General features: G+C 45.5%; 1 protein-coding gene across 4 annotated transcripts in view; it reads left to right on the top strand.

Moving 5' to 3' along the window:
• LOC123990795 (calcipressin-2-like) overlaps positions 1-22,527 on the top strand; it is a 141,175-nt gene extending 118,648 nt beyond the window's left edge. For all 4 annotated transcript variants that reach the window (XM_046291673.1, XM_046291672.1, XM_046291674.1 and 1 more), the window contains one exon: positions 19,867-22,527. In XM_046291673.1, the coding sequence (XP_046147629.1) occupies positions 19,867-20,024 (158 nt within the window). In that variant the 3' untranslated portion in view covers positions 20,025-22,527. The remainder of the gene's footprint in view (positions 1-19,866) is intronic.
• Positions 22,528-22,918: the final 391 nt, after the last annotated feature.

Genomic DNA, 22,918 nt, shown 5'->3' with positions numbered 1-22,918 from the left:
TGTTCAGAATTCATGGCCTCCCCGTCTCGTTAGACGCCGTTTCAGACAGAGGCCCGCAATTCACGTCACAGTTTTGGAGGGAGTTCTGTCGTTTGATTGGTGCGTCCGTCAGTCTCTCTTCCGGGTTTCATCCCCAGTCTAACGGTCAAGCAGAAAGGGCCAATCAGACGATTGGTCGCATACTACGCAGCCTTTCTTTTAGAAACCCTGCGTCTTGGGCAGAACAGCTCCCTGGGCAGAATACGCTCACAACTCGCTTCCTTCGTCTGCTACCGGGTTATCTCCGTTTCAGAGTAGTCTGGGTTACCAGCCTCCTCTGTTCTCATCCCAGCTTGCCGAGTCCAGCGTTCCCTCCGCTCAAGCGTTTGTCCAACGTTGTGAGCGCACCTGGAGGAGGGTGAGGTCTGCACTTTGCCGTTACAGGGCACAGACTGTGAGAGCCGCCAATAAACGTAGGATTAAGAGTCCTAGGTATTGTTGCGGCCAGAGAGTGTGGCTTTCCACTCGCAACCTTCCCCTTACGACAGCTTCTCGTAAGTTGACTCCGCGGTTCATTGGTCCGTTCCGTGTCTCCCAGGTCGTCAATCCTGTCGCTGTGCGACTGCTTCTTCCGCGACATCTTCGTCGCGTCCATCCTGTCTTCCATGTCTCCTGTGTCAAGCCCTTTCTTCGCACCCCCGTTCGTCTTCCCTCCCCCCCCCCGTCCTTGTCGAGAGCGCACCTATTTACAAGGTACGTAGGATCATGGACATGCGTTCTCGGGGACGGGGTCACCAATACTTAGTGGATTGGGAGGGTTACGGTCCTGAGGAGAGGAGTTGGGTTCCGTCTCGGGACGTGCTGGACCGTTCGCTGATTGATGATTTCCTCCGTTGCCGCCAGGATTCCTCCTCGAGTGCGCCAGGAGGCGCTCGGTGAGTGGGGGGGGGTACTGTCATGTTTTGTCTTATATTGTCTTGTCATTTTGCTTTCCCTTCTGTTCGTTTTCCCCCTGCTGGTCTTTTTAGGTTCGTTCCCTTTTTTCTCTCTCCCTCTCTCTCTCTTCTCTCTATCGTTCCGTTCCTGCTCCCAGCTGATCCTATTCCCCTAATCAATCTTCTATTCTTTTCACACCTGTTCCGTATCTTGCCCTCTGATTAGAGTCCCTATTTCTCCCCTTGTCTTCCGTTTCTGTCCTGTCGGATCCTTGTATATTGTTCACCGTGCTGTGTCTTTGTCTTGCCCTGTCGTGTCTTGTTTCCCTCAGATGCTGCGTGTGAGCAGGTGTCTGAGTCTGCTACGGTCGGTGCCTTCCCGAGGCAACCTACAGTTTATGGTCGAGTCTCCAGTCTGTCCTCGTCACTACGAGTGGAATTAGTTTTTTATGCTTTGTTTTCTGCTCCGATTTGTCTAGGAGTATTGCCTATTTCCTTTACTGGAATAAAGACTCTGTTTTCGCCAAGTCGCTTTTGGGTCCTCATTCACCTGCATAACACTTTAACTCTTTGTTAAGGGTTTCAGTGACTTCATTAGCTGTGGTTGTGTCAAGCGGGACTAGGTGGGTGAAGGAATCAGACGCAGAGAGTTCCACTGGGGAAAAGTGCTCTTTACTTCGGCACATAAAATGATAAGCGCAACAATACAGGGCGCGGACATACAACGTGACAACCCAAAAAAACACAGGGTGCCAAGTTAAGAAAATAAATCCACCTCGCGATACCTAAAATGCACACAATTAACATAAAAACAATCCCGCACAAAACAAGGGCGGGTCTACCTACTAAATATAGGGAAGCTCATAAAGCCAAACAACAGAAACACAGGTGAAATGAATAAGACAAAACAAACAGACAAACGAAAAAGGGATCGGTGGCGGCTAGTAGCACGGTGACGACGACCGCCGAGCACCGCCCGAACAGGCAGGGCAGCCAACTTTGGCGGAAGTCGTGACAGGTTGCTGATGTGTATATGGTTGAATCATCAGCATACATGGACACACATGCTTTGTTTAATGCCAGTGGCAGGTCATGTGCCATTAAACCCCTTCAACTCATCCAGAACGCCGCAGCCCGTCTGGTGTTCAACCTTCCCAAGTTCTCTCACGTCACCCCGCTGCTCCGTTCTCTCCACTGGCTTCCAGTTGAAGCTCGCATCCGCTACAAGACCATGGTGCTTGCCTACGGAGCTGTGAGGGGAACGGCACCTCAGTACCTCCAGGCTCTGATCAGGCCCTACACCCAAACAAGGGCACTGCGTTCATCCACCTCTGGCCTGCTCGCCTCCCTACCACTGAGGAAGTACAGCTCCCGCTCAGCCCAGGCAAAACTGTTCGCTGCCCTGGCCCCCCCCAATGGTGGAACAAACTCCCTCACGACGCCAGGACAGCGGAGTCAATCACCACCTTCCGGAGACACCTGAAACCCCACCTCTTTAAGGAATACCTAGGATAGGTTAAGTAATCCCTCTCACCCCACCCCCCCCCTAAGTTTTAGATGCACTATTGTTAAGTGACTGTCCCACTGGATGTCATAAGGTGAATGCACCAATTTGTAAGTCGCTCTGGATAAGAGCGTCTGCTAAATGACTTAAATGTAAATGTAAATGTAATGTAATGTAAAAAATTGAAAAGAGTAGAGGACCTAGAGTAAACCACACTTTAAATGTTGGATATTGGAGAAGCTTCCAATTAAAGAAAACCTTTTTGAATTCTATTAGATAGATAGCTCTGAATCCACGATATGGCAGAGGTCGAAAAGCCATAACACATACGTTTTTTCAACCACAGTTTAATTATATCAAAGGCTGCACTGAAATCTAACAGTACAGCTCTGACGATCTTATTATTATCAATTTCTTTCAACCAATCATCAGTCATTTGTGTCAATGTTGAGTACCCTTCTCTATAAGCATGCTGAAAGTCTGTTGTAAATTTGTTTACAGAGAAATAGCATTGTATTTGGTCAATCACAATTTTTTAAAACAGGTTGCTAAGAGCTGGCAGCAAGGTCTGCTGTTAGAACCAGTAAAGGCCGATTTACCACTCTTGGGTAGCAGAATTACTTTGGCTTCCCTCCAGGCCTGAGGACAAAGACTTTCCTCTAGGCTCAGATTAAATATATGATAGATAGGAGTGGCTATAGAGTCTGCCACCATCCTCAGTAGCTTTCCATCTAAGTTGTCAATGTTTTCTTTGATTATTAGTTTTTTTTAATGCATGAATATCAAGGCTCACTGTTCATTGTTGGCATTTCCTGCCTAAATTTGCCCACTTTGCCAATGAAGTAATCATTAAAATAATTGCCAACATCAACTGGCTATGTGATTAATAGGCAATCTAATTCGATGAAAGATAGAGTTGATTTGGTCTTTTTGCCCATAATTTCATTTAAAGTACTTTTTTCCATCATTCTTTATATCATAGATCTTGGCCTCATAATACAGTTTCTTCTTTTTGTTGAGTTTAGTCACAAAATGTCTCAATTTGCAGTAAGTCAGCCAGTCAGATGTCCAGCCAGACTTATTAGCCACTCCTTTTGCCCCATCTCTTAAACCATACTGTTTTTCAATTCCTCATCAATCCATGGGTCTTGGCTCTTCCAAGATGGCATAGCAGTCGGACGTGTGTTTGTCTTGTACCGTGTACATAGTCGTTTTCCTTTGTTTGTTTTTTTCATATATATTTTGTATATATTTTAATCTCACTTTCCATCTACGAACTGAATATTTACCTGCAACCTGCCTCACCCAATGTGGTACGGATCTACTATTTTTATACTTTAGAATCGGAAACCCCATCAGAAGTTAGCCAGCTAACTAGCTGTGAGCTAGTAGTCAGTTAGCCACTGCTAGCGGTCTTCACTGTTAACTCGGACATCAGCCAGCTTCAGCTTCTACCGCATCACTGGATTCCTGCCGCAAGCCCTGGTCCATTACACCGGATCATCGCAGGTAGCTAGCTGCATTCGAGTGACTACTGCTAGCTAATGCCTCTGTCCTGTAGTAAGCACAAGTTAGCCTTGAGCTAGCCTTGAGCTAGACCCATCTCCCGGCTAGCCAAATAGGTCTACCAGCTAATTCTTGGGCTACAATACCTCTTTTGTCAATTGGCCTGGACCCTTTATTGCTGACACGGAGCCCCGCCAATCCATCACGATTGGTCTGCCGACGTAATCGTCCAAGCTAGTTTCAACAGGCTTTTCCGTTGCGACATCGGCGAAGGCCCATCTGCTAGCCCTGGCCCACTAGCTGTCTGAATCGCCGTGTCTCCAGCTCGCCTAGCCTAGTAGCAACTACTGAACGGCTCCCTGTCTAATCTGTTGCGGCTTATTGGACCCTATGATCACTCGGCTACACATGCCTCGTCCTAATGTCAACATGCCTTGTCTATTGCTGTTTTGGTTAGTTATTATTGTCTTATTTCACTGTAGAGCCCCCAGCCCTGCCCAACATGCCTTATATAGGCCTTTTGTCCCACCCCCCACACATGCGGAGACCTCACCTGGCTTAACTGGTGCCTCTAGAGACAAAACCTCTCTCATCGTCACTCAATGCCTAGGTTTACCTCCGCTGTACTCACATCCTACCATACCTTTATCTGTACATTATGCCTTGAATCTATTCTTTCACGCCCAGAAATCTGCTTATTTTACTCTATTCCAAATGCACTAGACAACCAGTTCTTATAGCCTTTAGCCGTACCCTTATCCTACTCCTTCTTTGTTCCTCTGGTGATGTAGAGGTTAACCCAGGCCCTGCAGCCCCCAGCACCACTCCTATTCCCCAGGCGCTCTTATTTGTTGACTTCTGTAATTGTAAAAGCCTTGGTTTCATGCATGTTAACATCAGAAGCCTCCTCCCTAAATTTGTTTTATTCACTGCTTTAGCACACTCCGCCAACCCTGATGTCCTAGACGTGTCAGAATCCTGGCTTAGGATGACCCCCAAAAATTCTGAAATTTCCAACCCCAACTACAACATTTTCCGCCAAGATAGAACTGCCAAAGTGGGTGGAGTTGCATTCTACTGCAGAGTTCTGTCATGCTATCCAGGTCTGTGCCCAAACAATTCTACTTTTAAAAATCCACCTTTCCAGAAAGAAGTCTCTCACCGTTGCGCTTGTTATAAACCCCCCTCAGCCCCCAGCTGTGCCCTGGACAACATATGTGAATTGATCGCCCTCATATATCTTCAGAGTTCATACTGTTAGGTGACCTAAACTGGGTTATGCTTAACACCCCGGTCGTCCTACAGTCTAAGCTAGATGCCCTCAATCTCACACAAATTATCAAGGAACCTACCAGGTACAACCCTAAATCCGTAACCATAGGTACCCTCTTAGATATCATCCTGACTAACCTGTCCTCTAAATACACCTCTGCTGTCTTCTACCAGGATCTCAGCAATCACTTCCTCATTGCCTGCGTCCGTAATGGGTCCATGGTCAAACGAACACCCCTCCTCATTGTCAAACGCTCCCTAAAACACTTCAGGAAGCAGGCCTTTCTAATTGACCTGGCCCAGGTATCCTGTAAAGATTTTGACCTCATCCCGTCAGTAGAGGATGCCTGGTTGCTCTTTAAAAGTGATTTCCTCACCATCTTAAATAAGCATGCCCCATTCATAAAATGTAGAACTAAGAACAGATATAGCCCTTGGTTCACCTCAGACTTGACTGCCCTTGACTAGCACAAAAACATCCTGTGACGTTCTGCATTAGCTTCAAATAGCCCCCGCGATATGCAACTTTTCAGGGAAGTCAGGAACCAATATACACAATCAGTTAGGAAAGCTAAGGCTAGCTTTTTCAAACAGAAATTTCCATCCTGTAGCACTAATTCCAAAAAGTTTTGGGACATGGAGAATAAGAGCACCTACTCCCAGCTGCCTACTGCACTGAAGCTAGGAAACACTGTCAGCACTGATAAATCTACGATAATCGATCATTTCAATAAGCATTTTTCTACAGCTGGCTATGCTTTCCACCTGGCTACCCCTACCTCGGCCAACAGCTCTGCATCCCCTGCAGCAACCCCCACTCAGAATATGTGAACAACTACCTAGGTGTCTGGTTAGACTGTAAACTCTCCTTACAGACTCACATTAAGCATCTCCAATCCAAAATTAAATCTAGAATCGGCTTCCTATTTCGCAACAAATCCTCCTTCACTCATGCTGCCAAACATACCCTCGTAAGACTGACTATCCTACCGATCCTTGACTTCAGCGAAGTCATTTACAAAATAGCCTCCAACACTCTACTCAGCAAACTGGATATAGTCTATCACAGTGCCATCCATTTTGTCACCAAAGCCCCATATACTACCCACCACTGCGACCTGTATGCTCTCGTTGGCTGGCCAACGCTACATATTCTTTGCCAAACGCACTGGCTCCAGGTCATCTATAAGTCCTTGCTAGGTAAAGCCCCAATTTATCTCAGCTCACTGGTCACCATAGCAACACCCACCCGTAGCACACGCTCCAGCAGGTATATTTCACTGGACATCCCCAAAGCCAACACCTCTTTGGCTGCCTTTCCTTCCAGTTCTCTGCTGCCAATGACTGTAATGAATTGCAAAAATCACTGAAGCTGGAGACTTATATCTCCCCCTCTAATCTCCCTCTCTAACTCTAGCTGTCAGAGCAGCTTACGGATCACTCTACCTATACACAGCCAATCTGTAAATAACACACCCAACTACCTCGCCCCATGTTATTATTTATCTTTTTGCTCTTTTGCACCCCAGTATCTCTACTTGCACATCATCATCTGCACATCTATCACTCCAGTGTTAATGCTAAATTGTAATTATTTCGCCCCTATGGCCTATTTATTGCCTTACCACCCTAATCTTGTACATTTGCACACATTGTACATATATTTTTCTATTGTGTTATTGACTGTGCATTTGTTTATGTGTAACTCTGTGTTGTTGTTTTTGTCGCACTGCTTTGCTTTATCTTGGCCAGGTCGCAGTTGTAAATGAGTGTTGTAAATTGTAAATGCCAAACCCGTTTGACATGTTTCTGTAACGGAACTTTTTGACATTTCGTCTGCAACTAGTGAACGCACTTCGTGATTTTGGATTTGTTTACAAAACGCGCTAACAAAAGTAGCTATTTGGACATAAATGATGGACATTATCGAACAAAACAAACATTTATTGTGGAACTGGGATTCCTGGGAGTGCATTCTGATGAAGATCATCAAAGGTAAGTGAATATTTATAATGTTATTTCTGACTTCTGTTGACTGCACAATATGGCGGATATCTTTTTGGCTTGTTGGGTCTCTGAGCGCCGTACTCAGATTATTGCATGGTTTGCTTTTTCTGTAAAGCTTTTTTTAAATCTGACACAGCGGTTGCATTAAGGAGTTTATCTAAAGTTCCATGTATAACACTTGGATTTTCATCAACATTTATAATGAGTATTTCTGTAAATTTATGTGGCTTTCTGCAAAATCACCGGATGTATTTGGAACGACTGAACATAATGCGCCAATGTATACTGAGATTTTGTTATATAAATATGAACTTTATCGAACAAAACATACATGTATTGTGTAACATGAAGTCCTATGAGTGTCATCTGATGAAGATCATCAAAGGTTAGTGATTAGTTCTATCTCTATTTCTGATTTTTGTGACTCCACTCTTTCGCTGGAAAAATGGCTGTGTTTTTCTGTGACTTGGCTCTGACCTAACATAATCGTTTGTGGTGCTTTCGCTATAAATCCTATTTGAAATCGGACACTGTGGTAGGATTAACAATAAGATACTTGTATGTTTGAGGAATTTTTATTATGAGATTTCTGTTGTTTGAATTTGGCGCCCTGCACTTTCACTGGCTGTTGTCATATTGATCCCGTTAACGGGATCTCGGCCCTACAACATTTTTAACAGGTGCATGTTTATCAATAATTGAAAGAAGCAATTTCATAAATTTATTAAGTGCAGCATCTGGATGCTTCTCATTAATCACATCAGACTAACAAATATTTTTAACATCATCCACATAAGAGTCACAGCAAAATATTTTGTATGAGCTCTTGTATACTATTTTAGGCCCAGCTGTCGGAACTTTGGCTTTCATGGATATAGCCACTATATTGTGATCACTGCATCCACTGGGTATGGATACAGCTTAGAACAAAGTTCTACAGTATTAGTAAAAATGTGATCGATACATGTGGATGATCTTGTTCCTGTAGTGTTTGTAAACACCCTGGTAGGTTGATTAATAACCTGAACCAGATTACAGGCACTGGTTACAGTGAGAAGCTTCCTCTTGCGCGGACAGCTTGATGAAAACCAGTCAATATTCAGGTCCCCAAGAAAGTAGACCTCTATGTTTACAACACATACACTATCAAGCATTTCACACATATTATTCAGATACTGACTGTTCGCAATTGGTGTCCTAAAAGGCTTTAGATTAGGGATGCATGATATATCGGTGAGTATATCAGAATCGGCCGATATTAGCTAAAAATGGCAACATTGCATCGGCCCGATGTCTAATTTAACGCCGATGTGCAAGTCCGTAGTCAAAGCTGATGTGCATACCTACATATATGACGTAAGTAGATTACGTAATGATGCCATGGAGCGCACACTAAGAGCACACTTCCAACAACTCAACAAGTTCAAGACGAGCAGTCATTTGAAAGAGTAAGAACATTTCAGCGAGACAACTCAAAGGTGAAATCCTTTAACGCCAAGATAATGGAATTCATTGCCCTTGACAATCAACCGTCCTCTGTCGTGGATGATGTTGGCTTTGCCCACTGGTCGAACCCCGGTACACACTATTCTTCAGATGTTGCCCTACCGGAGTTACACAGTAACTCGTTGAAACGTACATCTATGAGGTACTTGCTATGGGCGTCACTGCTATTAGCTTCATGACTGACATTTGGACCAACCAATGTTAGCCCCATGAGCATACTGAGTCTGACAGGACAGTGGGTCGACGAAACTTGGAAAATCATGAACACACTCCTAGAGCCATTCAAACAACTGGCTTGAGAAATAAGCTAATCAACTGCTTCTGCAGCAGACGTGATTCCCTCTGTCATGGCATTGAAACGCCTGCTCAACAAAACTGCCCACACAGACCGTGGGGTTAAAACTTACAAAAGTACTGGAGGCTGTGAACAAGCGATTTGGTGGCATTCTCTCTGAGCCTCTTTACTGTGTCGCCACCATGTTCGATGCTAGGTACAAGACCCGCTACTTCAATGCGGACAAGAAACAGGGTTTACGTGAAATGTTACATACACAGCTGGACAAGATGGAAACGGACACAATGACAGTGCGCACTGAGGATGAGATGCCACGGACAGACAGAGCTGAAACTTCACTGCTTGACATGTATGATGAAATCCTGGTTGAGAATGAAACGACTGAACAAATGAACAACAAAACAACACAGCAAGTAAATGAAGGAAATAGATTTTGATTATGTTTTACTGGTAAGGGGGTCATACGTAAATGCCAACAAAATAACTTTTGGGTCAGTGTGGTGTGTGTGTGTGTGGTATGTGTGTAACCTTTATTTAACTCCCCAAGTCAGTTAAGAACACATTCTTATTTACAAAATCAAAATCAAATCAAATTTTATTTGTCACATACACATGGTTAGCAGATGTTAATGCGAGTGTAGCGAAATGCTTGTGCTTCTAGTTCCGACAATGCAGTGATAACCAACAAGTAATCTAACTAACAATTCCAAAACTACTGTCTTATACACAGTGTAAGGGGATAAGGAACATGTACATAAGGATATATGAATGAGTGATGGTACAGAACAGCATACAGTAGATGGTTTCGAGTACAGTATATACATATGAGATGAGTGTGTAGACAAAGTAAACAAAGTGGCATAGTTAAAGTGGCTAGTGATACATGTGTTACATAAGGATGCAGTCGATGTTGTAGAGTACAGTATATACATATGCATATGAGATGAATAATGTAGGGTAAGTAACATTATATAAGGTAGCATTGTTTAAAGTGGCTAGTGATATATTTACATCATTTCCATCAATTCCCATTATTAAAATGGCTGGAGTTGGGTCAGTGTCAATGACAGTGTGTTGGCAGCAGCCACTCAATGTTAGTGGTGGCTATTTAACAGTCTGATGGCCTTGAGATAGAAGCTGTTTTTCAGTCTCTCGGTCCCAGCTTTGATGCACCTGTACTGACCTCGCCTTCTGGATGATAGCGGGGTGAACAGGCAGTGGTTCGGGTGGTTGATGTCCTTGATGATCTTTATGGCCTTCCTGTAACAACGGGTGGTGTAGGTGTCCTGGAGGGCAGGTAGTTTGCCCCCGGTGATGCGTTGTGCAGTCCTCACTACCCTCTGGAGAGCCTTACTGTCATGTTTGTCATTCATTGTCATGTCTTGTCCCTGTGCTCCCCATGCTATTCGTTTCCCTCTGCTGGTCTTGTTTGGTTCTATCCTTCTCTCTCCCCCTCCCTCTCTCACTCTCTCGCTCTCTCTTCTCTCTGTCGTTCCGTTCCTGCTCCCAGCTGTTCCTATTCCCCTAATCATCATTTAGTCTTTCCACACCTGTTCCCGATCCTTTCCCCTGATTAGACTCCCTATTTATTCCTTTGTGATCCGTTCCTGTTCCATCGGTTCCTTGTTTTGTATTCCATGCTGTGATTGCGTTTCGCCCTGTCCTGTCGTGTTTTTTGCCGTGATTGTGTATCACCCTGTCCTGTCGTGTTTTGTGCCTTCTTCAGACGCTGCGTGTGAGCAGGTGTCTCAGTTGACTACGGCCTGCGCCTACCCGAAGCGACCTGCAGTCTGTGGCCGCTTCTCCAGTTGTTTTCCCCTCTACTAATCTAGAGGATTTCAGTTATTCGGTTTTGAACATTAATAAACTCTGTTTCTGTTAAGTCGCGTTTGGGTCCTCCTTCACCTGCATGACAGAAGGAACCGATCAAAGAATGGACCCAGCGACTTCAGACGCTCGTTACACTGCCGTCGAGATCCAAGGAGCCATGCTCGGCAGACACGAGCAGGAATTGTCTGCTGCTCGCCATGCCGTGGAGAACCTGGCCGCTCAGGTTTCCGACCTCTCTGGACAGTTCCAGAGTCTACGTCTCGTGCCACCTGTTACTCCCTGGCCTGCCGAGCCTCCTGAACCCAGGGTTAATAACCCACCTTGCTACTCCGGGCAGCCCACTGAGTGCCGCTCCTTTCTCACGCAGTGTGAGATTGTGTTCTCTCTCCAACCCCACACATACTCTAGAGAGAGAGCCGGGTTGCTTTCGTCATTTCACTCCTTACTGGCCGGGCTCGAGAATGGGGCACAGCTATCTGGGAGGCAAGGGCTGATTGCTCTAACAGATTCCAGAACTTTAAAGAGGAGATGATTCGGGTTTTTGACCGTTCAGTTTTTGGTGAGGAGGCTTCTAGGGCCCTGGCTTCCTTATGCCAAGGTGAACGGTCCATAACGGATTATTCCATTGAGTTTCGCACTCTTGCTGCCTCTAGTGAGTGGAACGAGCCGGCGCTGCTCGCTCGTTTTCTGGAGGGACTCCACGCAGTGGTTAAGGATGAGATTCTCTCCCGGGAGGTTCCTTCAGATGTGGACTCCTTGATTGCTCTCGCCATCCGCATAGAACGACGGGTAGATCTTCGTCACCGGGCTCGTGGAAGAGAGCTCGCATCAACGGTGTTTCCCTGCTCCGCATCGCAACCATCTCCCTCTGGCTTTGAGACTGAGCCCATGCAGCTGGGAGGGATTCGCATCTCGAATAAGGAGAGGGAACAGAGGATCACCAACCGCCTGTGCCTCTATTGCGGAGTTGCTGGACATTTTGTTATTTCATGTCCAGTAAGAGGCCAGAGCCCATCAGTAAGCGGAGGGCTACTGGTGAGCGCTACTACTCAGGTCCCTTCATCTAGATCTTGTACTACTATGTCGGTCCATCTACGCTGGACCGGTTCGGGTGCTACATGCAGTGCTTTGATTGACTCTGGGGCTGAGGGTTGTTTCATGGACGAAGCATGGGCTCGGAAACATAACATTCCTTTCAGACCGTTAGACAGGCCTACGCCCATGTTTGCCTTAGATGGTAGTCATCTTCCCAGTATCAAATTTGAGACACTACCTTTAACTCTCACAGTATCTGGTAACCACAGTGAGACTATGTCTTTTTTGATTTTCCGTTCACCGTTTACACCTGTTGTTTTGGGTCACCCCTGGCTTGTATGTCATAATCCTTCTATTAATTGGTCTAGTAATTCTATCCTATCCTGGAACGTTTCTTGTCATGTGAAGTGTTTAATGTCTGCCATCCCTCCCATTTCTTCTGTCCCTACTTCTCAGGAGGAACCTGGCGATTTGACAGGAGTGCCGGAGGAATATCATGATCTGCGCACGGTCTTCAGTCGGTCCCGAGCCAACTCCCTTCCTCCTCACCGGTCGTATGATTGTAGTATTGATCTCCTTCCGGGGACCACTCCTCCTCGAGGTAGACTATACTCTCTGTCGGCTCCCGAACGTAAGGCTCTCGAGGATTATTTGTCTGTGTCTCTTGACGCCGGTACCATAGTGCCTTCTTCCTCTCCGGCCGGGGCGGGGTTCTTTTTGTTAAGAAGAAGGACGGTACTCTGCGCCCCTGCGTGGATTATCGAGGGCTGAATGACATAACGGTTAAGAATCGTTATCCGCTTCCCCTTATGTCATCAGCCTTCGAGATTCTGCAGGGAGCCAGGTGCTTTACTAAGTTGGACCTTCGTAACGCTTACCATCTCGTGCGCATCAGAGAGGGGGACGAGTGGAAAACGGCGTTTAATACTCCGTTAGGGCATTTTGAGTACCGGGTTCTGCCGTTCGGTCTCGCCAATGCGCCAGCTGTTTTTCAGGCATTAGTTAATGATGTTCTGAGAGACATGCTGAACATTTTTGTTTTTGTCTATCTTGACGATATCCTGATTTTTTCTCCGTCACTCGAGATTCATGTTCAGCACGTTCGACGTGTTCTACAGCGCCTTTTAGAGAATTGTCTCTACGTAAAGGCTGAGAAGTGCTCTTTTCATGTCTCCTCCGTTACTTTTCTCGGTTCCGTTATTTCCGCTGAAGGCATTCAGATGGATTCCGCTAAGGTCCAAGCTGTCAGTGATTGGCCCGTTCCAAGGTCACGTGTCGAGTTGCAGCGCTTCTTAGGTTTCGCTAATTTCTATCGGCGTTTCATTCGTAATTTCGGTCAAGTTGCTGCTCCTCTCACAGCTCTTACTTCTGTCAAGACGTGTTTTAAGTGGTCCGGTTCCGCCCAGGGAGCTTTTGATCTTCTAAAAGAACGTTTTACGTCCGCTCCTATCCTCGTTACTCCTGACGTCACTAGACAATTCATTGTCGAGGTTGACGCTTCAGAGGTAGGCGTGGGAGCCATTCTATCCCAGCGCTCCCAGTCTGACGATAAGGTTCATCCTTGCGCTTATTTTTCTCATCGCCTGTCGCCATCTGAGCGCAACTATGATGTGGGTAACCGTGAACTGCTCGCCATCCGCTTAGCCCTAGGCGAATGGCGACAGTGGTTGGAGGGGGCGACCTTTCCTTTTGTCGTTTGGACAGACCATAAGAACCTTGAGTACATCCGTTCTGCCAAACGACTTAATGCCCGTCAAGCTCGTTGGGCGTTGTTTTTCGCTCGTTTCGAGTTTGTGATTTCTTACCGTCCGGGTAGCAAGAACACCAAGCCTGATGCCTTATCCCGTCTGTTTAGTTCTTCTGTGGCTTCTACTGATCCCGAGGGGATTCTTCCTTATGGGCGTGTTGTCGGGTTAACAGTCTGGGGAATTGAAAGACAGGTTAAGCAAGCACTCACGCACACTGCGTCGCCGCGCGCTTGTCCTAGTAACCTCCTTTTCGTCCCTGTTTCCACTCGTCTGGCTGTTCTTCAGTGGGCTCACTCTGCCAAGTTAGCGGGTCATCCCGGTGTTCGAGGCACTCTTGCGTCTATTCGCCAGCGCTTTTGGTGGCCGACTCAGGAGCGTGACACGCGCCGTTTCGTGGCTGCCTGTTCGGACTGCGCGCAGACTAAGTCGGGTAACTCTCCTCCTGCCGGTCGTCTCAGACCGCTCCCCATTCCTTCTCGACCATGGTCTCACATTGCCTTAGACTTCATTACCGGTCTGCCTTTGTCTGCGGGGAAGACTGTGATTCTGACGGTTGTCGATAGGTTCTCTAAGGCGGCACATTTCATTCCCCTCGCTAAACTTCCTTCCGCTAAGGAGACGGCACAAATCATTATTGAGAATGTATTCAGAATTCATGGCCTCCCGTTAGACGCCGTTTCAGACAGAGGTCCGCAATTCACGTCACAGTTTTGGAGGGAGTTCTGTCGTTTGATTGGTGCGTCCGTCAGTCTCTCTTCCGGGTTTCATCCCCAGTCTAACGGTCAAGCAGAGAGGGCCAATCAGACGATTGGTCGCATACTACGCAGCCTTTCTTTCAGGAACCCTGCGTCTTGGGCAGAACAGCTCCCCTGGGCAGAATACGCTCACAATTCGCTTCCTTCGTCTGCTACCGGGTTATCTCCGTTTCAGAGTAGTCTGGGTTACCAGCCTCCTCTGTTCTCATCCCAGCTTGCCGAGTCCAGCGTTCCCTCCGCTCAAGCGTTTGTCCAACGTTGTGAGCGCACCTGGAGGAGGGTGAGGTCTGCACTTTGCCGTTACAGGGCACAGACGGTGAGAGCCGCCAATAAACGCAGGATTAAGAGTCCAAGGTATTGTTGCGGCCAGAGAGTGTGGCTTTCCACTCGCAACCTTCCTCTTACGACAGCTTCTCGTAAGTTGACTCCGCGGTTCATTGGTCCGTTCCGTGTCTCCCAGGTCGTCAATCCTGTCGCTGTGCGACTGCTTCTTCCGCGACATCTTCGTCGCGTCCATCCTGTCTTCCATGTCTCCTGTGTTAAGCCCTTTCTTCGCACCCCGTTCGTCTTCCCTCCCCCTCCCGTCCTTGTCGAGAGCGCACCTATTTACAAGGTACATAAGATTATGGACATGCGTTCTCGGGGACGGGGTCACCAATACCTAGTGGATTGGGAGGGTTACGGTCCTGAGGAGAGGAGTTGGGTTCCGTCTCGGGACGTGCTGGACCGTTCGCTCATCGATGATTTCCTCCGTTGCCGCCAGGATTCCTCCTCGAGTGCGCCAGGAGGCGCTCGGTGAGTGGGGGGGGTACTGTCATGTTTGTCATTCATTGTCATGTCTTGTCCCTGTGCTCCCCATGCTATTCGTTTCCCTCTGCTGGTCTTGTTTGGTTCTATCCTTCTCTCTCCCCCTCCCTCTCTCACTCTCTCGCTCTCTCTTCTCTCTGTCGTTCCGTTCCTGCTCCCAGCTGTTCCTATTCCCCTAATCATCATTTAGTCTTTCCACACCTGTTCCCGATCCTTTCCCCTGATTAGACTCCCTATTTATTCCTTTGTGATCCGTTCCTGTTCCATCGGTTCCTTGTTTTGTATTCCATGCTGTGATTGCGTTTCGCCCTGTCCTGTCGTGTTTTTTGCCGTGATTGTGTATCACCCTGTCCTGTCGTGTTTTGTGCCTTCTTCAGACGCTGCGTGTGAGCAGGTGTCTCAGTTGACTACGGCCTGCGCCTACCCGAAGCGACCTGCAGTCTGTGGCCGCTTCTCCAGTTGTTTTCCCCTCTACTAATCTAGAGGATTTCAGTTATTCGGTTTTGAACATTAATAAACTCTGTTTCTGTTAAGTCGCGTTTGGGTCCTCCTTCACCTGCATGACACTTACGGTTGAGGGCGGAGCAGTTGCCGTACCAGGCGGTGATACAGCCCGCCAGGATGCTCTCGATTGTGCATCTGTAGAAGTTTGTGAGTGCTTTTGGTGACAAGCCGAATTTTTTCAGCCTCCTGAGGTTGAATAGGCGCTGCTGCGCCTTCTTCACGACGCTGTCAGTGTGAGTGGACCAATTCAGTTTGTCTGTGATGTGTATGCCGAGGAACTTAAAACTAGCTACCCTCTCCACTACTGTTCCATCGATGTGGATAGGGGGGGTGTTCCCTCTGCTGTTTCCTGAAGTCCACAATCATCTCCTTAGTTTTGTTGACGTTGAGTGTGAGGTTATTTTCCTGACACCACACTCCAAGGGCCCTCACCTCCTCCCTGTAGGCCGTCTCGTCGTTGTTGGTAATCAAGCCTACCACTGTTGTGTCGTCCGCAAACTTGATGATTGAGTTGGAGGCGTGCGTGGCCACGCAGTCGTGGGTGAACAGGGACGGCTACCCCGGCCAAACCCGGCCAATTGTGCGCCGCCCTATGGGACTCTCAATCACAGCCAGATATGATACAGCCTGGATCTGAACCAGGGACTGTAGTGACGCCTCTTGCACTGAGATGCAGTGCCTTAGACCGCTGTGTCCCTGTGTGTGTGTTAACTATTTAACTGTACTAGAATGCTTAAAATGCCGCTAAAATATTAACATCGTTTATCAGTATCTGGGGTTTTTTGTCAAGGAAAATATCGGATATCGGTATCGGGCAGAAATGTCATATCGGTGCATCTCTACTTTAGATGTGCCCAGTGAACCTGCAACCACAACACTTCAATAACACTTGACATAAGATCTTCTCTAAGTATTACAGGGATATGGCTCTGAATATATACAACACCTCCACCATAATCATTTCTGTCTCTTCTATAGATGTTATATACTTGTATTGCTACTACCGTATCATCAAATGAATTATCTAAGTGAGTCTCAGAAATGGCTAATATATGAATGTTATCTGATGTTAGCAAGTTATTGATTTCATGAACCTTATTTCTAAGGCTACGTACAGTGGTTTGCGAAGGTATTCACCCACCTTGGCATTTTTCCTATTTTCTTACAACCTGGAATTAAAATAGATTTTGGGGGGGTTTGTATCATTTGATTTACACAACTTGCTTACCACTTTTTTTTATTTTATTATTCATATTTTTTCTTGTGAAACAAACAAGAAATAACAAAAAACTGAAAACTGGAGCGTGCATAACTATTCACCCCCCCCAAAAAAAGCAAATACTTTGTAGAGCCACCGTTGGCAGCAATTACAGCTGCAAGTCTCTTGGGGTATATATTTTCCTTGATGGCCAAAAATCTCAATTTTAGTCTCATCTGACCAGAGTACCTTCTTCCATATGTTTGGGGAGTCTCCCACATGCCATTTGGCAAACACCAAACATGTTTGCTTGTTTTTTTCTTTAAGCAATGGCTTTTTTTCTGGCCACTCTTCTGTAAAGCCCAGCTCTGTGGAGTGTATGTCTTAAAGTGGTCCTATGGACAGATACTCCAATCTCCGCTGTGGAGCTTTGCAGCTCCTTCAGGGTTATCTTTGGTCTCTTTGTTGCCTCTCTGATTAATGCCCTCCTTGCCTGGTCCGTGAGTTTTGGTGGGCTGCCCTCTCTTGGCAGGTTTGTTGTGGTGCCATATTCTTTCCATTTTTTAATAATGGATTTAATGGTGCTCCATGGGATGATCAACGTTTCTGATATTTTTTATAAACCAACCCTGATCTGTACTTCTCCACAATTGTCCCTGGCCTGTTTGGGGAGCTCCTTGGTCTTCATAGTGCCGCTTGCTTGGTGGTGCCCCTTGGTTAGTGTTGTTGCAGACTCTGGGGCCTACTTTCTTTAACAAATTACATGACTTCTGAAGGTAATTGGTTGCACCAGATCTTAGTTAGGGGCTTCATAGCAAAGGTGGTGAATACATATGCACACACCACTTTTCCTTTTTTAATTTAAAGATATTTTGTTCATTTCACTATTTTGTGTGTCCATTACATGAAATCCAAAATAAAATCAATTTAAATTACATGTTGTAATGCAACAAAATAGGAAAAACGCCAAGGGTGTGAATGTCAATACTTTTACAAGGCACTATATATTAAATATGCTATCCAGGAAAGTGCTATTTTTAGCCCTTTCCTGGGTAGCTTATCAGAGAGACATAATACTGAAAAGAGCTAACAAAGCAAGAGGAAAATAAATATACATTCAGTTGTCCATTAATCAATTGGTGTGTGTGTGTGTGTGTGTGTGTGTGTGTGTGTGTGTGTGTGTGTGTGTGTGTGTGTGTGTGTGTGTGTGTGTGTGTGTGTGTGTGTGTGTGTGTGTGTGTGTGTGTGTGTGTGTGTGTGTGTGTGTGTGTGTGTGTGTGTGTGTGTGTGTGTGTGTGTGTGTGTGTGTGTGTGTGTGTGTGCTGTGGGGTTGAAGCTACGAACCCATAGGCTTGGCTCCCTCATCCCCTCCAGGCTTCTGAGAAGGAGGGTGGACAATGAGCCTGTCATAGCGGATGTAAGCAATGTCCCCACTCGTTCTGGCAGCTTTCATGGCTGGGATCAGTTCTTTCCTCTTCTGGCGCACAGCTTCAGAATAGTCCTCATTGAGGAAGATATACGTTCCTCTCAAGTTCTTGGCTCTTTCCAGAACAGCTACCTTGTCCTTGAACATCAGGAACTTGACCACTATCGTCCTGGGCTTGTCACCTGGGCTTTTTGGTGGGTTTTACAGTCCTGTGGGCGCACTTCACCTCAAACTTCCTGTGGTCCATCAGTCTCCGTCATGTGGAGATTCTGCAATTCTTTCCACAACCATGTTGTTCCACCTTGAATGTCCCTTGAGAGTCTGATTCATCCATCATTGTTATCATAGATTCACACAGAACTGATGTACTCTTTCAATGACTTACAGATTGCTGTCATCGAGCTGATCCTAGGAGAACTGCAAACTGTTATTCATGTCCGGGACCTCTCTGGTCAGGTCGTCCATTCATTTATCAGTTGAATCCACCAGTATTTGGTTAAAACACTTGAAGCTACAGTTGAAGTCGGAAGTTTACATACACCTTAGCCAAATACATTTAAACACAGTTTTTCACAAGTCCTGACATTTATTCCTACTAACAATTCTCTGTCTTAGGTCAGTTAGGATCACCACTTTATTTTAAGAATGTGAAATGTCAGAATAACAGTAGAGAGAATGATTTCTTTCAGCTTTTATTTCTTTCATCACATTCCCAGTGGGTCAGAAGTTTACATACACTCAATTAGTATTTGGTAGCATTGCCTTTCAATTGTTTAACTTGGGTCAAACATTTCAGGTAGCCTTCCACAAGCTTCCCACAATCAGTTGGGTGAATTTTGGCCCATTCCTCCTGACAGAGCTGGTGTCAGGTTTGTAGGCCTCCTTGCTCACACACACTTTTTCAGTTCTGCCCACACATTTTCTATAGGATTGAGATCAGGGCTTTGTGATAGCCACTACAATACCTTGACTTTGCCCGTAAGCCATTTTGCCACAACTTTGGATTTGGCCAACATTACTGTACTACAATCATACCGCTTGGCCCAAGGGATGCCGCTGCTACACCTCAGATACATAAACATTCCTAATATGTCACAGAACTTACAGGTTTAAGAACAAATTTTTAATTACAATGACGGCCTAGGAACACTGGGTTAACTGCCTTGTTCAGGGGCAGAATGACAGATGTTTAACTTGTCAGCTCGGGGATTCGATCTAGCGACCTTTAGGGGACTGGCCCAATGCTCTAACCACTAGGCTACCTGCCGCCCCATATTATCTGTCTTCCCTGGGTTGAGGTCCTTATAACCAGATAATTACAAAGACTGTATATTCATCTTCTGCTCACTGAAATGCCTCCAATTCATGAGTAGAAAATCCTAAATCCTAAATCCTTTGCCTCGTCATACTGAACGTGGGCTCCCTCTTGAGGTCATGTCTTCTACTGTAGAAAAATGTTCTGAGATCTGCAGCTTTGAATTCTGAAACGTCTGCCTTGTACTTACCTTCTCTCTCTGTCTCTGTTTCTCCCGCTCTCTTCTCACTCACTCTGTCTACAGGAGAGAAGTTTGAGCTGCATGCGGGAACAGAGTCCACTCCCAGCGTCGTAGTCCACGTGTGCGATAGCGACACAGAGGAGGAGGAAGAGGAACCAAAGAATTGCCCCAAACCAAAAATCATCCAGACCCGGCGCCCTGACCTTCCTGTGTCCAACTGAACTCTGTCCCCCTGCCACTTCCTGCCGTAACATCCTCGTGTGGAGGAAGGAGAATTTGACCCCCACCCATCTCTCTCACAGGAACATTCCCCATGTTCAGCCTTCCCGCCTTAAGGCTGTCCGCCTGGGCCAGAGGGGGAGTGATCTCTGTTCCTCGTCCTCGCCGACATACAGCCGTTGATGTGCTACATGTATGATCACAGAGTTAGTTTCCGTCCACTATCATTTTCACATTTCTAGTTGCAGCCACCATGCCCTCAGTGATTGGTTCCTCTCTTTATGATTCTGTTGATGTAATGTCACACAGTTAGCAGTGATGGGGCAGCACCTTGCTTTGAGCTCTTAGCGGTTGTGGTGCATGCCAGTTTAAAGAAGCCCATAGGTCGCTTTTATGGACTGTTTGCTGGACGTTAGCTTTGCTCTCGCACCACTGCGTATGTACCACAAGCACTAATGATGAATAGCACTTCTCTCATCAGGGCATGTTAGCCACTGAGGTGGTGAGGGACTGGCACTGCATGAATTGAAGTAACCCTAAGGAATATTATAAATACTCAATACTTAAAGTTGTCAGAGGTTGTTCCTCATGTTGTCAGTGCTGTCTGTCGACCATGGGATTTTTTTTATCTTGCCAATGCATGCACTGGTCTGATACAGTTTGTGTATTTACTTTGCTCCGTTTGCTGTATGTAACTGTCAATGTGACCTCTCTCTCTTCTCTATCTTCTCTCTCTCCTCCCTGGGTGTTCTGGCTATCGGTGTTCTTCACAGAAAACAATGTTTAAACCTGTTACAAGCCATGCGCCTTCAAGTGAAAACATTATGTACAATGATATTTCTGTGATTTTTCCTCAATGTGAATTTTTCTGTGTCCATGTCTTGTCCCTGACAGTCTGTTTTAAAGAAAGAGGGGGAAAAAGTGAACTAAGAAAAAAAAACAGAATAACCCTTTCCTCCTAGGGAAAAAATGGATAGCCAATCAGATGTCATCACGTGAAGACAGTCTATAATGTGCATTTTTATAGAGATATTGTGTTGTTTGAGAACAGTGGTTCAGGCATGGGGTTTCCTTGCAGTTTGTGTGCTTCTGTAGAGAGCGAGAAAGAAACATTTATTCAGACTCATAAGGAATAAGAAAATGCATCACAACGATCTTGTGAGGATGAAAAAAAAACAACGTATTATGTTACACAAAATTTTCCAAGTGCTATTACACAGTTTCTGTGAAAATGGTCAAGGGAAATGACACTCACACAATCATTTTTGTTTCCCTTTGTGTGTTTTGTTGAGTTTTTCCTGTGTTGGTGCAATGAGTGTCTTGGTATGCCCAAATAACTTATAGGACTATAGAACAAGCCCTGTACAAAATGCATTTAAAATGCCCTGTCTGTTTGTGGAGAACTGGCGTTGGGATCAGTTTGCTATTGACCCTTCCTGTTTTAGACACTACACCAACACTGAGATTCTACATTTGTTTGACACACTGATTCCACCCTGGTGCTTTTCTACACTCTAACCACTCAGCCTGTAACCTCACAGTGTCTGTCATTTCAACCCCGATCTCTGATGATGATGATAAATCCAATGGTCTGATTTGATGACCCAGTTCAAAGTGTGCTGATTGATAATATGGTTTACTTCACCAAGCTCCAGTAGGTTGCGCTAAATGCCCTTTTCTTCTACCTGCAATATTTTCCCCATCTGCTTATAATTGACGTTTAAAGCAGATCAAATGTCGTTGGTAATAATGTGCCACTATCCTTTTTGAAAAACACAGACATCAAATGAAATTGAATACGGTCCCTATCTATTTCTAAAAAGACCAGGTTTGAATCATGTAACATTTCTTTCTTTCACATGGTTGGGGTAACAGTAGTCCTTCATCCTTGTTTTGTTTCGTACATGCTGGTTTTAAGACACTCTTCCCTCACTGCATTTATCTGATGGTTACCAACAACACAATAACATGCCCCTGTCCAAATTATGTACTACAGCCACCATTAAAACCCAAAATGAGGTGACTTGTATACATACATGCAATGACTGTGTTTTTCGCCTAGACCCCTGGTCTGTTGAATCTGCTCTATAAGCTTGTCCCGCAGATCATATCCTTAAACATAAACACAGTAAGAATTCTGCATGTTGTCAATATGTACCTGTATGTGATTCAAAATGTCCAGATATTTGTATTTTACAGATTTTTCTTCTCCTTTTATTTTTGAAATCATATTATTGTCTGTTTTCTTCTGAGAGTCTGTTGGATTCGGGACGTAGTATCAGTGATGGGGGGGGGGGGACCAATATCTGTATTGTGTAAAACTTGTGCAACACCTTCAATGTACTTGTCATTCTACATGTACAACCTGCCTGCCTACACTAAGGATACATATCTGTATATATTAATCAATACTATTTTTACTGCATTTTTGTACAAATATTCATGGTAGCCATGTAAAAGTAGTTGACATGATTCTACGGTAGTATTAAAAGAGTTTGGTTTTAATGCATTGTCTTGTTTTTAATGTGTCCTATTGTTGCTTATAGGCCTACTGATTTTATAGGAAAATAAGGGGGAAACTCTCAAGTCTACATCCCCTCCCCAGCCCCCATTTACTAAGAGATTTGACTCCCATCTTGACTCCTCCATTCTCCTAACCTTCACTCAATCACTTTCTCTCCCGTGTGCATCATCGGTGTGTAAGACTAGTCACGGCCAATTTCAGTGTCAATGTCAATTTAAATTGTATTTCTTAAGAGCTATCATCATTATACCGTGTTTAATGTTTAACAAAGAGGACATCACTGTGATAAACAACGTTCATCTCTCTCGTGTTCCTTATTGCTTTATCGGCTGTTGGAGTACGCTTGTTATTCCCCTCACTCAACTGTTGCTG

The sequence above is a fragment of the Oncorhynchus gorbuscha genome, linkage group LG12, assembly GCF_021184085.1.
Source record: "Oncorhynchus gorbuscha isolate QuinsamMale2020 ecotype Even-year linkage group LG12, OgorEven_v1.0, whole genome shotgun sequence".
In the NCBI taxonomy this organism is placed as follows: Eukaryota; Metazoa; Chordata; class Actinopteri; order Salmoniformes; family Salmonidae; genus Oncorhynchus; species Oncorhynchus gorbuscha.
This window is presented reverse-complemented; position numbering and strand designations above follow the sequence as displayed.